The sequence below is a fragment of the Rhincodon typus genome, chromosome 9 (genome assembly GCF_021869965.1).
Source record: "Rhincodon typus isolate 14 chromosome 9, sRhiTyp1.1, whole genome shotgun sequence".
Classification (NCBI taxonomy): Eukaryota; Metazoa; Chordata; class Chondrichthyes; order Orectolobiformes; family Rhincodontidae; genus Rhincodon; species Rhincodon typus.
This window is the reverse complement of record NC_063340.1, coordinates 43563558-43580807: the sequence shown is the minus strand read 5'-3', so window position 1 is coordinate 43580807 and position 17250 is coordinate 43563558. Positions and strand designations below refer to the sequence as shown.

The 17250-nt window shown below is 42.7% G+C and overlaps 1 protein-coding gene across 3 annotated transcripts in view; it reads left to right on the top strand.

The window, feature by feature from the left end:
• LOC109916955 (echinoderm microtubule-associated protein-like 6) overlaps nucleotides 1–17250 on the top strand; it is a 252063-nt gene that overhangs the window by 138948 nt on the left and 95865 nt on the right. For all 3 annotated transcript variants that reach the window (XR_007262962.1, XR_007262961.1, XM_048601482.1), the window contains exons 9-10: nucleotides 13227–13356; nucleotides 14350–14448. Coding sequence is in view for 1 of the 3 variants with exons in the window: in XM_048601482.1 (XP_048457439.1) it covers nucleotides 13227–13356; nucleotides 14350–14448 (229 nt within the window). In the remaining 2 variants the exon portion in view is untranslated. The remainder of the gene's footprint in view (nucleotides 1–13226; nucleotides 13357–14349; nucleotides 14449–17250) is intronic.

Here is a 17250-nt window from a genome sequence, read left to right as displayed (position 1 = left end):
GCTAAAGTGAGTTTTTACATTCATGTTAAGGGCGATACACACATGTGCCAACGTTATTATAAAGAGATTAAGTATAGTTGCCAGGTCTATGAAATGTAGAGTCTAAAAAAAACACAGTCTTTGATTGATGGCAGCTACCTTGTTAATGTCACATGCCAGTGGAGAGCTTACAGTGGAATGTGACAATGTCATCCAATACCATTTTGCACTTCTAGTATCTCAGTTTGCCATATATACTCTTCATTAACTACACCTACATCTTTTAGCTGATTTTAACCTGAGATAAATAACAGGAGCAAATTGGCTATGTAACTTTAGACTATTTCACCTTTTCTCCCTCTCTACTATAACCTCATGGCATTAATAATCTGATGAGAAACATCACATTTGTTACAGGGATACAACAATGACCTGACTAGGTAAACTGACTTCCAAAAGTAATTGCCTTATTATGTCAAGATTCATTTCTGCATTACTCTTACTCTTGCTGTTTTACAAGGAGTAACAATTCTTTTTCATGATTTTGATGTATTGACATCACCAAGCCTACAGCAAGCATTTACTTAATGAGTCAAAGTAACATTTTAGATGATTTTAATATATACTGTAAAAACGTAAACACTATCTAGTATTGCACTGTTAGATGGGTTTGTCCCTAACACATTTCATCACAGGACTAAAACTCAGTGCAATCACTGTAATTTGTTTAAATCCATCATTTTTTATGTCCTCTTCCTCAGAACTCACTGCGTCATGTCTCATTTCACTTTGGGCACTGCACCACAGACTGATCCTTTAAGTGACACCTGAAACACCTATTAACTGTTCTTTGTATAAGGCAGTACTATAGTCAAGGATTGTTCATGTGTAGCTAAAGGGTGATTTGGTGACGGGATACCAGCCTCTATGGACTAATTTCAGTGGCAACATGAATAAAGCACAATCCTGAAGAAACTTGCTCGCTCTTTAAGTTGGGGTAAGCATTTCTTACATCATGCCCTTGTTTGGGAAGCTTGACTCGTTTGACCTTGCCATCAAGGGCTGGGTCCAATGGAAAGAATGCATTATATTTTCGGGGCAAACAATATTGTGGCAAATGAAAAACAATGATAAATTCCCCTGACAACCTGTGGAGCTGCAGCTTCTTCTGTCATTAAGAGCCTAATTCTCCATGAGGCACTACATACTAAAACCTTTCAAGATTTGACTGAGACAGTTAATGAATATTATAACCCCAAGGCTCCTCTAATTCTGAGACGTTATTGCTTTCACTGGACAATTCAAGAACTTGGGGAATCCGTATTGGGGTTTTTGGCTAGGTTAAGACAACTGACAGAAGGCTGTGAATTTATTTTAACCCTTAATGAGAGATGCATAGAGACCATCCGGTATGTGGATTAATGATGTAACTCTACAAAAATGCTTGCTGGCTGAAGCCCAACTGGACTTCAAACAGGCACTACAACTGGTTTTATCATTGGAATATGCAGCAAGTGGAGCATACGAGTTGCAGGGTATTCTGATGGAAGTGTACACTCTCACTAGTCCAACTAAGCTTGGGGAACACCACATAAGTGTAGGCAATTGCATAGCCTCACTCAGGACATATCCTGATCAGAGGGACTCTAGGTCGACCCATAGCAAAACTCCAAAACAGAGCCAAATCTTGGCCAAACGGTTAAAATTTTCTCCAGGATCCTGGCCAGCAAGACATTGTAGTTGTTGCTGGTATGCGGACGCAAGACAGCAAAAAGATTCTACTCGACCTAATTTGATTAAGAGAGCTCAAAGGACAGTATTCATGAGGGTATCCAGAAGAGTTCATACCCTAGAAAGTCTGCCTACATCAGATTTGGGTTAGTTAAATTGCTTAGCAACATTAAAATCAGAACCAATCAAGATAAACATCTGGTTAAATGGTCTTTCAGTCCTAATGGAGGCCTATACTGGCAGTGTCAGCGATCACAGTTTTTAATAAAAATTCGCTCTGGACTCCAGCTCTTAACTTTGTGCAAGACTGCAGCTAGGCTGAGAACCTATACCAGGAAACCTTGACAGATTTAAGGTACAACTTCTGTTCTGATCTCTTATGAAAAGCAACTGGTTCAGTTACAAGTGATTGCAATAAAATACTCAGGCCCAAGATAATGGAATAAAATTGGTTGCGAGAAATTCACCTAGATTGGCTCAACATTTTTCAATTAGAAAGTGGTTGCCTGAGTGAAGTCCTAATTAAATACCTGGAAGTCTTCCAGGAAGATCTAGGGACTATCACAGAAGCCAAAATGACTTGGAAGCAATTCCAAGGTTCGGCAAGGCCTGCCCAGTGCCATTTGCCTTACAGGCAAAAGTAGAGGCAGAAATCAGAAAACTGGCAGGTGAGGGAATCAGCAAACCAGTCCAATTCGCAGAATGGGGAGCACTGGTCGTACCAATTTTAAAGCCCAATGGGTGTCTGTGGGAAGTTTAAACAAATAGTAAACAGTTTTTTGCAGCTAGATAAATACTCAAACCCACAGATGGAGGATTTATACTCAAAGATGGCAGGGGGCCAATCCTTCAAGAAGCTGGACATGAGCCACACTTAGTTGCAATTGCGTTTCGACCAGGATTCCTAGACAAACACTACAATTAATACCCATAAGGGCTTGTACCAATCTATGAGATAAAGGAACATTTAGAGAACTTGCATGTAATCCTAAGGTGTTTTTCCAAAGCAGGAATACTCCTAAGAAGGGAAAATGTGTGTTCCAGGCCTCCCAGATGATCTACTTGGGCTACAGAGTCGACAAGACCAGGTTACACCTGTTGAATGATAAAGTGAGGGTGATCAAATGTGCCCTGGCTTCCATGTCTGTCCAGGAGCTTTGGTTATTTCGTGGGCTGCTAAATTATTGTGGAAAATTCATACATAACCTGGCATCCAACCTGGCACTTTTGTATTAGATCCTAAAAAAGGGTCAGCCTTGGAAATGGTCTCATAGACAAGTCCTAACTTTGAATGAAATAGCTGTCATCCCCTAAAGTGCTGATCCCAAGAAAGATCTCATATCGATGTGCGTTGCCTTCCCATACATCACCAGGATGATATTCACTCATAGGTCTAACAGCTTATGCATCCAGGGCTTTGATTAATGCAAAGTGTAATTATGCCCACACAAAAAAAGAAGGATTGGTGGATATGTTTGGAATCAGGGAGTTCCACTAATACCCTTAAGGGTGGAAATTTTTGGTAACCATGGACACAAAGCCCTACTTGGTCTGCTTAAAGAGAATAAGGCAGCCCATATCTTTTTTTTCTATTCATTTGTGGGATGTGGGTGACGCTAGCTTGCCAGCATTTCTTGCCCATCCCTAGTTGCCTTTGAGAAGGTGGTGGTGAGCTGCCTTCTTGAACCTCTGCAGTCTTCCTGCTGTGGGTTGACCCACAATGCTATTAGGGAGGGAATTCCAGGATTTTGACCCGGCGACAGTGAAGGAATGGCGATATATTTCCAAGTCAGGATGGTGTGTGACTTGGATGGGAACTTGGAACTGGTGGTGTTCCCATATGTCTGATGCCCTTGTCCTTCTCGATGGAAGCGGTCGTGGGTTTGGAAGGTGCTGTCTGAGGATCTTTGGTGAATTTCTGCACTGCATCTTATAAATAGTAGACACTGCTGCTACTGAGCATCGGTGGTGGAGGGAATGAATGCTTTGGATGCAGTCCCAATCAAGCAAGCTGCTTTGTCCTGGATGGTGTCAAGCTTCTTGAGTGTTGTTGGGGATGCACTCATCCAGGCAAGTGGGGAGTATTCCATCACGCTCCAGACTTGTGCCTTGTAAATGGCGGACAGGCTTTGAGGAGATTAGCAAGTTTGCAGATGACACTAAGATTGATGGAGTAGCAGATAGTGAGGGGGACTGTCGGAGAATGCGGCAGAATATAGATAGATTGGAGAATTGGGCGGAGAAATGGCAGATGGAGTTCAATCCAGGCAAATGTGAGGTGATGCATTTTGGAAGATCCAATTCAAGAACGAACTATACGGTAAATGGAAAAGCCCTGGGGAAAATTGATGCACAGAGAGATCTGGGTGTTCAGGTCCATTGTACCCTGAAGGTGGCAACGCAGGTCGATAGAGTGGTCAAGAATGCAAACGGCATGCTTTCATTCATCGGACGGGGTATTGAGTACAAGAGTTGGCAGGTCGTGTTGCAGTTGTATAGGACTTTGGTTCGACCACATTTGGAATACTGCGTACAGTTCTGGTCGCCACATTACCAAAAGGATGTGGATGCTTTGGAGAGGGTGCAGAGGAGGTTCACCAGGATGTTGCCTGGTATGGAGGGTGTTAGCTATGAAGACAGGTTGAGTAGATTAGGATTATTTACATTAGAAAGACGGAGGTTGAGGGGGGACCTGATTGAGGTCTACAAAATCATGAGAGGTATAGACAGGGTGGATAACAAGGAGCTTTTTCCCAGAGTGGGGGACTCAATTATTAGGGATCACGATTTCAAGGTGAAAGGGGAAAAGTTTAAGGGAGATATGCGTGGAAGGTTCTTTACGCAGAGGGTGGTGGGTGCCTGGAACGCGTTGCCAGCAGAGGTGGTAGAGGTGGGCACGATAGCGTAATTTAAGATGTATCTAGACAGATACATGAATGGGCAGGGAGCAGAGGGATACAGATCCTTGGAAAATAGGCGACAGGTTTAGATAGAGGATCTGGATCGGCGCAGGCTTGGAGGACCGAAGGGCCTGTTCCTGTGCTGTAATTTTCTTTGTTCTTTTTTTTTTGTTCTTTGAGTTAGGAGGTGATTTACTCGCCGCAGTATTCCTAGCTTCTGGCCTGTTCTTGTAGCCACTGTGTTAATGTGGTGAGTCCAGTTGAGTTTCTGGTCAATGGTAACCCCCAGGATGTTGAAAGCAGGGGATTCGGTGATGGTAACACCATTGAATGTCAGGTCACATCTAGTGGTGGACTCTAATACTAAGTGCTTAGAATTACAAGTTGGAACATTGTCCGTGAGGCTAAGCAGTGAATGCGGAGGCATTGAGCTGCCTCCCATTCGCAGATATACCACTGGTGGTGCCCCCATTGGAAGAGTCTGTAATGATATTTTCTGGACACGCTGTCAGTGACAGCTAACTATTTCAGACTGATCCAGTCACAGAAAGATCCAGTCCTTCCCAAACTGAAACAACTGATATTAATGGAGGAAACCAAACTGCTGTCACAACTAGATCTGAAACCTTTTTGGATCCGAAAGGCCAGCTCACTGTAGAGGATGGCATGTTGTTTTGGGGCCAAGAGTGATTGTCCGGAGCAAAGATCGCTGTCAAACACTGGCTGAAATCTACCAGAGCCATCCAGGGGAGTCCAGAATTAAGATATTAAGTCATGTGGCCAGGCTTAGATGCAGACATAGCCGTGTTGGTGGAGTAGTGTCCAAAGAGCCAGCAAGGACAAAAATTACAGCCAGCAGCTCCTCCACATCTGTGGAAACAGCTGGATAAACTGGACACAGTTGCATGTCAATTATGTAGGTCCTTTCATGGGTTTAATTCTCTTAGTCATTGTAGATGCCCACTCAAAGTGGCTGGACCTGCATAAGGTCCATTTGTCAAACACTGACAATAGAAAAACTGCACGCATCTTTTGCAATGTATGGAGTCCCAGAAGTTTTTTTTTTATTTTAACTTGGTTTGATTTATTACTGTCACATGTACCTAGGTACAGTGAAAAGGTGTTTTTGTGTGCATTACAGATAGATCACACCATACAAAGTGCGTTATAGTAATAGAACAGAACAAAGAATATAATTTTACGGCTGCAGAGAAGGTGCACAAAGAGCAAGATCAGCATTCAATTCAAAATATGAGAGGTCTATTCAGAAGTCTAATAACAGTGGGAAAGAAGCTATTCTTCAAACAGTTGGTACGTGTGTTTAAGCTTTTGTATCATCTGCCCAACGGAAGAAGTTGGAAGAGATTATAACCGGAGTGGGAGGGATCTTTGATTGTGTTGGTGCCTTCCTGAGTCAGCAAGATGTATAGATGGATTCAATGGATGGAAGGTTGCCTTGCATGATAGGCTTGGCTGTGTTCACAACTCTGTGGTTTCTTATGGTCCTGGGCAGAGCAGCTGCCACACCAAGCCATGATGCATCCAGATAGAATGCTTTCTATGGTGCATCTATAAATATTGGTAGAGTCTTTATGGACATGCCAAATTTCCTTAACCCCCTGGGAAAGTAGAGGCGTTGTTGTGCTTTCTTGACCATAACACCAATGTGGGTGGACTAGGACTGATTGTTGGTGATCATTGGTCCTAGGAACTTGATGCTTTCAACCATCTCCACTTCAGCACTACATTAATGTAGACAGGGGCATGCTCTCCACCTTATCTCCTGAAGTTAATGACCAGCTGTTTTGTTCTGCTGTCGTTGAGGGAGAGATTGTTATCAGGACAACACACCACCAAACACTATATCTCTTTCCTGTATTTTATCTCGTCATTGTTTGAGATCCAGCTTACAACGATGGTGTCGTCAGTGAACTTAGAGATGGAGTTAGGATGAAATTTGGCTACACAGTCATGAGCGTACAGGGAGTACAGTAAGGGGCTGAGTATGCAGCCTTGTGGAGTACCAGTGTTGAGGATTATCATGGAAGAGATATCGTTGCCTATCCTCACTGATTGTGGTCTGTGGGTAAGGAAGTCAAGGATCCAGTTGCAGAGGGCGGAGCAGAGGCCTAGATCTGGGAGTTTGGGAATTGGTTTAGTTAGAATTATAGTGTTAAAGGCGAAGCTGTAGTCAATAAGTAGGAGCCTGACGTAGATATCCTTATTATCCAGATGTTCCAGTGAGGAGTGAGGGAGATGGCATCTGCTGTGGACATGTTGCGCCAGTAGGCAAATTGCAAGGCATCAAACCATGCTGGGAGGCTACAGTTGATATGAGCCATGACTAATCTCTCAAAGCACCTCATGATTATGGAAGTCAGAGCCACCAGGCTATTGTCATTGAGGCATAGATTTTCTTTGGCACTGTGATAATGGTGGTCTTCTTGAAGCAGATGAGGACTTCAGATCATAGTAAGGAGAGGTTAAAGATGTCTGTGAATACTCCCACCAATTGGTACACGCAGGATCTGAGTGCATGGCTGGGGATTCAGTCTGGCCAGTCACTTTCTGTGGGTTTACTCTCAAAAAGGCTGATCTCACGTCTGTGGTGGTGACTGAGGGAACAGATGCATCTGAGGCTGTCAGGGCATGTGACATTTTTTCACTGACCTTCTGTTCAAAACAAGCATAAAATGCATTGAGAGCATCAGAGAGAGATATTTTTGTCCACTGTTCTGTTTTGCTTCGCTTTGTAGCCCATTATGTTGTGTATGCCTTTCCACAAGTGGCAGATGTCCATGTCGTTAGTTTGGGTCTCTAGCTTAGTCTGGAATTGCCTCTTGGCATCTCTAATGGCCTTACAGATGTTGCTTCTGGATTTCCTGTAAAGGTCAGGGTTGTTGACTAGATCACCACACACCTGGACTTCAGTAGGCAAAGGATCTCCCATTTCATCCATGGTTTGCAGTTGGGGAACATTCAAATTAACTTCTTTGGCATGCAGTCTTCTACACACTTGCTAATGAAGTCTGTAACAGTAGTTCCATATTCGTTTAGGTTGGCTGCTAAGTACTTGAATATGGACCAGTCCACCAATTCCAAGCAGTCACATAGAAGCTGTTCCGCTGCCTCAGATTGGCACTGTACTACTGACCACCACTGATTGTAGTAAAAGGCTTGTGCCCAAGCCTATTGCAGCACAATTGGTTGAGAAAGATTCACCTAGATTGGCTGAATATTTTTCGATTGGAAAATGGCTGCCTGACTGAAGTCCTAATTAAATACACAGAAGATTTTCAGGAAGGACTAGGGTCTACCAAAGGGGCTAAGGCCATTTTACATGTTGACCAGAAAGGAATTCCACCATTTTGCAAGGTCCGCCAGTATCATTTGCCTTGCAGGCAAAAGTAGAGACAGAAAGCAGGAGGCTGGAAAGAAAAGGGATCATCAAACCAGTGCAGTTTGTGGAATGGGCAGTACCAGTCTACCGATTGTGAAGCTTGATGATTCAGTTCACCTGTGTGGGGATTTTAAGAAATTGGTAAACTGCTTCTTGCCGCTAGATAAATACCCAATTCCTCACAAAGAGGACTTGTATGCAGAACTGGCAAGGGGGCTGTCCTTCATGAAGCTAGACATGAGCCATGCATACCTGCAATTACGACTAGATGGGAAGTCCCAGAAGTATGCCACAATTAATACCCATTACGGTTTGTAACAGTATACAAGACTGACATTTGGGGTATCATAAGTCTGCACCCTTTTTCAGTAGATGATGGAGAATATTTTACAAGGTTCACCTCAGGTTGCATTTATCTGGATGATGTGTTAATAACTAGAAGAACCAATAAAGAGCACTTGGAGAACTTGGACATAGTACTTAAATGTTTCTTACAGGGAGGCATACACCTTGGAAGAGAAAATATGTATGTTCCAGGCATCCCAAGTGGCCTACCTGGGTTACAGAGCCAACAAAAACCAGGTTAGACTTGTTGGAAGATAAAGGGAGGGCAATCAAAAGTGCTCCAGCTCCCACATCTGTACCGGAGCTTAGTCTTTCCTTGGGTTGGTGAATTATCGTGGAAAGTTCATACGTAACCTGGCCTCCATCTTGGCATCCTTACATCTGCTATTCATAAAGGGTCAGCCTTGGAAATGGCAAAGAAGTAACTTTGTAGGGAAGTGAAAAAGTAGCTATCGTCATCTAAGGTGTTGGCCCACTATGATCCCAAGTGAGAGGTGGTGCTAACATGTGATGCCTCCCCATACAGTATCGGGATAGTGTTGGCTCATGGGAGAGGAATGCCCGATAGCATATGCTTCCAGACTGGCTGATGCCGAACGCAAATACGCTCAGATAGAGAAGGAAAGTTTGGCACTCATCTTTGGTGTGAGAAAGTTCTACCAATACCTTTGCAGATGGAAATTTGCCATAGTTACAGACCACAAACCCCTGTTAGGACTACTTAAAAAAGACAAGGCTTTATCGCCCATGGCTTCTCATCAAATTCAGCGGTGGGCCCTTATTCTCAGCGCATACAACTACCATCCAGGAGGCCAAGTGGTAAATGTGGATGCCTTAAGCAGCCTCCCACTGGCGGATATACCACTGGTAGTGGCTCCCCTGGAAGAGTCTGTTCTGTTTTTAGACTTTCTGGACACCCTTCCAGTTATCACTGACAGAATGGACACAAAAAATCCTGTCCTCGCAAAACTAAAATAGCAAGTGGTTTGGAGGAAGGGGGGCAGAACACAGAAAGGGGCCACCACAAGCAGGATTGAAACCTTTCTGGACCCGGAGAGACCAGATCATCTCAGAGAATGGCATATTAGTACGGGGAGCAAAAATGATTGTCCTGAGTAAAGGTCGTTGCCAGATACTAGCTGAATTCCACCAGGGTCATCGAGGGGTTTCCAAAATGAAGATGTTGGCAAGGAGTTATGTCTGTTGGCCAAGATTGGATGCCAACAAAGTGCTTTGGTGAGGCAGTGCCCAGCATGCCAACAAGGACAAAAATTACTACAGGCACCACGCCCACATTCATGGGAATGGCCGGTTAAACCCTGGACTTTTTTTTTCCTTTATTCATTCACGGGATGAGGGCGTTGCTGGCTAGGCAGCATTTATTGCCCAACCCTAATTACCCAGAGGGCAGTTCAGCGTCAACCATATTGCTGTGGGTCTGCAGTCACATGTAGGCCAGCCCAGGTAAGGATAGCAGTTTCCTTCCCTAAAGGATATTAGTGAACCACTTGGGTTTTTCCCCAAACAATCGACAATGGATTCACGGTCGTCATAAGACTCTTAATTCCAGATATTTATTGAGTTCAAATTCCACCATCTGCCATGGCGGGATTCAAACCCAGGTCCCCAGAACATTATCTGGATCTCTGGATTAACAGTCCAGTGATAATACCACTAGGTCATCACCTCCCATGTGGGTTTACACATTGACCATATGGGTCCTTTCATGGGCTTAATGTTCCTGCTCATTGTGGATGCACATTCAAAGTGGTTGAACGTGCACAGGGTTCATTCGGCAAACTCAGGTATGATGACTGAAAAGCTGCGAGCATCGTTTGCAATACACGGACTCCTGGAAGTATTGGTTGTGGACAATGGGACATCATTTACCAATAGGCAATTCGAGTATTTCCTAAAGTCGAATGGCATTTAGCATGTTCGGAGAGCTCCATACCATCTGTCGTCCAATGGTCTGGTGGAAAAAGCAGTCTAAATGTTGAAGGCAGGTTTAAAGAAACAGCCTACAGCTTCACTCGATACTAAATTGTCCCGGTTCCTGTTTGATTGCAGGACCACCCCTCATGCAACTGCAGGGATAGTTCCAGCAGAGTTGCTGATGGGGAGAAGACTCCACATCAAGTTAAACCTTATATTCCCGGACCTGGGGTGGGGTTCAGGGGGTGGACGGTGAAACAATATCAGGAACACTAGTACTGGCCATGTGCCTCCTCTAAGCAAAAGAGACACAGTTTACTTCAGGGGACAAAGTTTGGTACCAGAACCACAGAAATGACCTGGCATGGGTATGAAGCAAGCTCAACGCAAGGTCAGGTCCTTTGACATATAAAGTTCGGGTAGGTGAGGTAGTCCTGAATAAACACGTAGATCACCTAAAAGCTGCTACTGCGCAAACAGGACAGGAGCAAAACATACTTAGCCTCTCAGAACAGCCAGAAAGGCTATCAGAAACGGTGGGTTCTCCCCCTCTGTCTAGCATCAAGCAAACCTCAGAGTTTGAGATGGATGCAGCCTTGATACTGTTACCACCGGAAAAAGAGGAGGAAACTCTCCCAAGACGCTCCGGGTGCAAGAGTTGGGCTAAGGTCTGGTATACACTGCCCGTGTCTGAGTCCATGTCAGAGGAACTGGATCCAGAGCGAAAATGTCCCAAGAGAAGTTAGAAGAAAGAACAGGCCTACATCCCCAGACTTAGATTCACAAGGTCCCCTCAGTCTAGGGACTAGCTTTGAGCTGGCTGATCAGAGCCTGTGTACTGTGCACATGTAAATAAAGGGTGACTTGGTGATAGGATACCAGCCTCTGTGCAGTTATTTCACTCTCCAATAAAAAGGACCAGCCCATGTCCGTGGATGTAGAGTAGGAGGGATATAATGATTGTAACAAGGTCAGCCAGCTGGACCTCATAGATTATGATTTCCCTGATTTAGACTGTTAATCTGGTCCAATCAGGGAGACCTGGCTGACATGTTTAAAGTGTGAGTGTCAAAGATACTGATATTTTAGAGCTTGATTCTGAGTGAGACAGTACTGTAGACAAAGAGTGTGACTTGGTGATGGGGATACTGGCCTCTGTGGAGTTATTTCGATCATGGTCCTGTTTGTCCTTAACCCTTACATTGGTTCAACACCTCTGACTAAAATCTGAACAGTTTCAAAATCTGAGAATCATGGAGTCATTTATTCTTGATCACCACAAAGTGTTCTATTGGTTCCACAAAAGCTGAAGGAAATACTGCTTCCCATGAGTTTTTTCAAGGCTCTAGATTTAACAGAGCCCTTTCTGAAGATCAAACACAAGTTAGAACTAGTTACCTGTGTATATGGAACATATTCTAGCAATTTAAACACTAATATTTTGGGAATACTTACTTAAGTTGAAGGACTATGTGAGAAAATTACAAGATGGGGAGCAGTCCATGTTCTGGATTGAATGTGTTTACCATGTGAAATTATCAAGTAGTGACAACGTGTCGGTTGGTTACTGATGCCTACAACTCCATAAATCCGCAGATTGAAGTGTGCTGGAAGCCACCTGCTGTTTAAAGAAAATCTGATGACTTTGGAGCAGAGGCAAGCAAAGCTCTCAAGGAGATAAGAGATTGGTTTAACACCCTTAATTACTTAAAAACCTATGCTCATGGTTGCCTAGCAGTCCTTTCTGAAATGGTTTCCTGTTTTGTAGACTTATATATTCATTAAAGATACCTCAGAAACTGCAAGTCTCCCTCATTTTGTCAGTAGTAGTTCCTGAGAACCTGATGATATTTCCAAAAGTAATATTTGTGACTACCTTGCATATCGTGAAAAGTAGTCTGTGACCACTTTCCAAAGAATTGGATTCAGGTTAATTACAATCAGAACTGAAATTCAATTTTGTCATCAGAAGACCCAGTGGACCATGAGAAGCCATAAAATTCTATCCTTTGTTTTCAGATCCTTGATTCACACTTTTTGTTTTCTTTTTACCCTTGTTAAAGCATTATCTTTACAGGGAATGTTTTCTTTTTGTGTTATATGAGTATTCGAGGGATATTGATTATCTGCACACTCCTCCCATTATAGTTGTACCAATACTGATCTAAATTCAATTTAATCAGTCTTTTATGCAATCTGTAAAAATTCAACCTGACCCAGTTGCCTCTTCAACAACACTGTTTGCCCCATTGCTACCCCTCTTCCCCTCCCTCTCATCTTACCTCTCACACTAGCCCCACCCTGTACTCCCTTCTCCTTTTGGGTATTGATTGCAACTCCTCCGCTGCCAGACTATGACCACTTCTTGAACTCTTTCCAGCACAGTCCTGAGTACTCCAGCACCACCTGTGTTGCCTGGCTCCAACTTTCCCAATTGGGCTCTTTCTCACACCACACATAACTCCGACCTGACTCACCTCTTAGCACCGGCCACAACCAGATTCCAGCATGACCCCATCCCAAACTCCTCTGAGCCCCAGCAACAGTTCCTCCTCCCAGTTTAAAATTTTTGAAATAGCATTGCATGCAAAGAGGCTTTTAGACTTTGTGAAAAGTGGGCTTGGCTTCTGTCTAGCCCTTTTTCAGAAAAAAAAGTCAGCTTTCCTGCTCCTCTGATGCTGCTTGGCCTGCTGTGTTCATCCAGCTCTAAACCTTGTTGTCTCAGATTATCCAGCATCGGCAATTCCTACTATCTTGACTTCTGTCTAGATTCTTTTTGAGTCTATCCCCCAACATTGATCCATGGTTTAGTTATAATATGGTTTCACTTCCTGAACTTCCAACATTCATTTTATAACAGATTTCCACTGTGTGTAATTTTGAAGTCTGCTTCAATTTGTGATGTTTTTGATATTAAATTCATGTTTTTCTTTCAGGAGATTGCCTTAGAACACGTGTTTGGATACAGAGGTTTTGATTGCCGCAACAATCTTCATTATCTCAATGATGGGACTGATATTGTTTTTCACACAGCTGCTGCTGGCATTGTTCAGAACCTGTCATCAGGTAATAAGTATATGACTTTTTAATTCAGGCAATCAAAATAGAATTCTGAACATCAGATAAAGATTATGCCATTTTATGTCTGGCATTCACATGAATTCACATGTAAATGCAAATCTTAACTTCACTTACTGTTTGATTGCATAGCCATTAGTTCCTATGTCTTTCAAAAATCCAGTAATCTCAGTTTTGAAATTTTCAAGTGACAGTCTCAATAGCATTTTGGGGAGAGTTCCAAGTTTTCACAAACTCCAGAGAAGTGCCTCCTGAAATCAACCCAACAGTTAGCTCTAATTTTAGGGTTATGTCCTCTTGTTCAGGACTTGTATCAGAGGAAATAGTTCTTACCCACCTCTTTAGTAGCTTAATTACTTCCGTTAGGTCCCCCTTATCTTCTATATTAAACGGAATACAAGTTGTTTGGTCTTTAAGTTGACTGCATTGTGTTGGTAGTTCCTGGTAGTAAATAAAAGGCCATCAGTAATTTTGGACAAATAGTTTTGTCGGATAAAAACTATCTCCTCTGTACAGATATAGTAAGAATTGCGGATGCTGGAGTCAGAGATAACACAGTGTGGAGCTGGAGGAACACAGCAGGCCAGGCAGCATCAGAGGAGCAGGAAAGTTGACGTTTCGGGTCGGGACCCTTCTTCAGAAATGGGTATGGGGGAAGGGAGCTCAGAAATAAATATTTATTTCTGACCTCCCTTCTCCCCTCCCCACTTCTGAAGAAGGGTCCCGACCCAAAACGTCAACTTTCCTGCTGCTCTGATGCTGCCTGGCCAGCTGTTTCCTCCAGCTCCACACTGTATCCTCTGTATAGATAATGGATAGTTCTTTGTAATATATGTCAATCTATTTGAATATCAAAGCATATGTGTAAATTAAATAAGTGTGAATTTACAGTACAGAAATTATACTGTCCTGGTCTATTAAATAAGTATCTTATTTTGTATTTTTGTATTGCATCTGTTCTGTTTAAATGATTCTCATTAGGTCTCCAAAGTTTTTATGTGGAGCATACAGATGACATACTCTGCTTAACTGTCAATCAACACCCAAAATACAAAAACATTGTAGCAACTGGACAAATAGGTAAGACAAATTGCTATTTCAACACAAAACAGAAGCTTTATTGTCAATTGGCTCAATTAATAATAGATTGGTATTTATATATTTGTTTAAAATTAAACTAAATTCAATTCTACTCTAATGATCCAAATATTAATGTTAGAGCATTTGATATTTTATGTATATTTACAGTAATTATTGATAAACCCAAATAAAGGAAGAAGACATACAGTGCAGGCTAACACCAAGGTTTAAAAGAGTAGGAAAGAATAAAAGAAAAATCAAGAAGTCAGCCAGAACTTACTCAAGTCTGTGTCTGTTCCCTCACTGTAACTTCACCAGAAAAGCAACAAAAATTCTACTTGCAGGATTTCCACCAAATTTGTGGTGAGATACAATAGTTGCCAAGAAATTCAGGGCTATAGTGGTTAAGGTTTCCAAGCTTGACTTTTAAGATTTTGTTTGAAGAAAAGCAAATACTTCTGTGTTATTGCTCAAATGTCACTCTTCAGGTATAAGTGTAAAGAAACCAGTATCTGTCCAGGGATACAACATACCAAAAATAGAATGTCTATAGCTTTTTAACTATCTTTTGTATAAAACATACCACTGGTTATTTAAGAATAATTAGACTATGTAACCTTAAAGGTTAAATCTAGAGCAATAAATATTACAGTGATTTGCACTGTATATTGCTTATAAAGTAGTACATAGTTTTGTTTACTGTGAGCAACACCAAAGGAAATTTACTTCTAGCAAAATGAAAATAACAGATTTTTTTTCCATCACATTTCAAACGTTGTTTATGTGTACGTGCAGATTTCAGTGTCACTTTTCCACATAATAGTTAAAATTGTCACGTTCCTAAAGTTGCAACAGATCAGAGTTCAGGAGCAATGAGCAATGCGTATATGAAAATGAACAAAATAAATTAGTCAAAACTAATCAAAATGCTTTCATCAGTAAGAAATCAGAAGTTCCTACTGTGTAGTGTGGAAACCTATTAATACGAGAAAGGCATAGGCTGAATTAATTTTTTATAAAAATGTCGAAGGAATAAAATTCAGCCTGTGGCAGGACAGAAAATGGACAGTAACCAATCAGCCACCATTACTCACCTGCCTGATTTTCTTTTCTATTGACTTCATTTAAAAGTAAACTTATAATGGGGTATATATATTGCTGAATCACTTTGCTGCTGAACCCCTACAAATGGCAAGTTTTACCCCCAACATCTTTTCAGTTATATCAGATTGAATGTTACAGGGTTCTGAGCAACATTAGCTGTGGCAAGATTTGTGGCAGAAACAAATGAGAAGTCCAGCCAGGCTTATCTCTACATTGAAGTAAGTTGTTCCATTTTTTAATGCTTTTATCAAGCGGTAAAGCAACTTTCTCACTATGCAGTGAGGAGTTGCCAATTAAGGATTATTATTGCTTGTTAATTGCTTTGTTAATCACCCAACTCACCTAATTTATATTCAGCTTTCTATCTTGCTAAATGTACCAAACGAGCTGGATGTGCCTGAGATGTTGTTTTGTTCTGAGCAACAATGGAGGCTATTTACAGTCAGTGGCGAACTGAAGTCACCAGGTTTCCGCACTGACTTCCATGTCGAGAATTCTTGGAATCTTGTTTGTTTAGCAAATTTCGTGAGATTGAAAGCTATATGTTCATAAGGCAAAATATGCAGTTCATAAGGTGGTTAACAAGCAGTAGTCCACCCTAATAGGCAACGTCACCCCGCCTAGTGAGAAACCCACCTCAGTGCCCAATGGTTGCATAAAAGAAGCAATGAGTTGCTCCCAACATCAAGTTAGGACTTCTCAATCAATTCTAACCACTAATCTTGCCATAGCTCACATCAGTCAGGCCCTATAAGATTCTGCACATGGAACATCCCTAAATTAAAACTTTTGTTTCCATCTCCACAATGAAAACAGATGACACCGTTATAGACTTCAGGGGGTGTGGGAGGAGTATGAATTGTTGGAAGAAATTGACATAGAGAGAGAAGAGGGACTAGTGGGCTTAGTGGCCTTAAAAGGAATAAATGGTGATGTTTTGGGCCTAGACCCTTCTTCAGAAATGCGGGAGGGGAAGGGAGTTCTGAAATAAATAGGGAGAGAGGGGAAGGCGGATAGAAGATGAGTGGAGGAGAAGATAGGTGGAGAGGAGACAGACAGGTCAAAGAGGCCAGGTTGGAGCCAGTAAAGGGGAGTGTAGGTGGGGAGTTAGGGAGGGGATAGGTCAGTCCAGGGAGGACGGACAGGTCAAGGGGGCGGGATGAGGCTAGTAGCTAGGAGATGGGGGTGGGGCTTGAGGTGGGAGGAGGGGATAGGTGGGAGGGAGGACAGGTTAGGGAGGCGGGGACAAGCGGAATGGTTTTGGGATGCGGTAGGGAGAGGAGAGATTTTGAAGCTTGTGAAGTCCACATTGATACCATTGGGCTGCAGGGTTCCCAAGCGAAATATGAGGTGCTGTTCTTGCAACCTTCAGGTGGCATCGTTGTGGCACTGCAGGAGGCCCAGGATGGACGTGTCATCTGAGGAATGGGAGGGGGTGTTGAAATGGTTCGCGACTGGGAGGTGGAGTTGTTAAGTGCGAACTGAGTGTAGGTGTTCCGCAAAGCGGTCCCCAAGCCTCCGCTTGGTTTCCCCGACGTAGAGGAGGCCACAACGGGAACAGCGGATGCAGTATACCACATTAGCAGATGTGCAGGTGAACATCTGCTTGATGTGGAAAGTCTTCTTGGGGCCTGGGATGGGGATGAGGGGAGAGGTGTAGGGGCAGGTGTAGCACTTCCTGCAGTTGCAGGGAAAAGT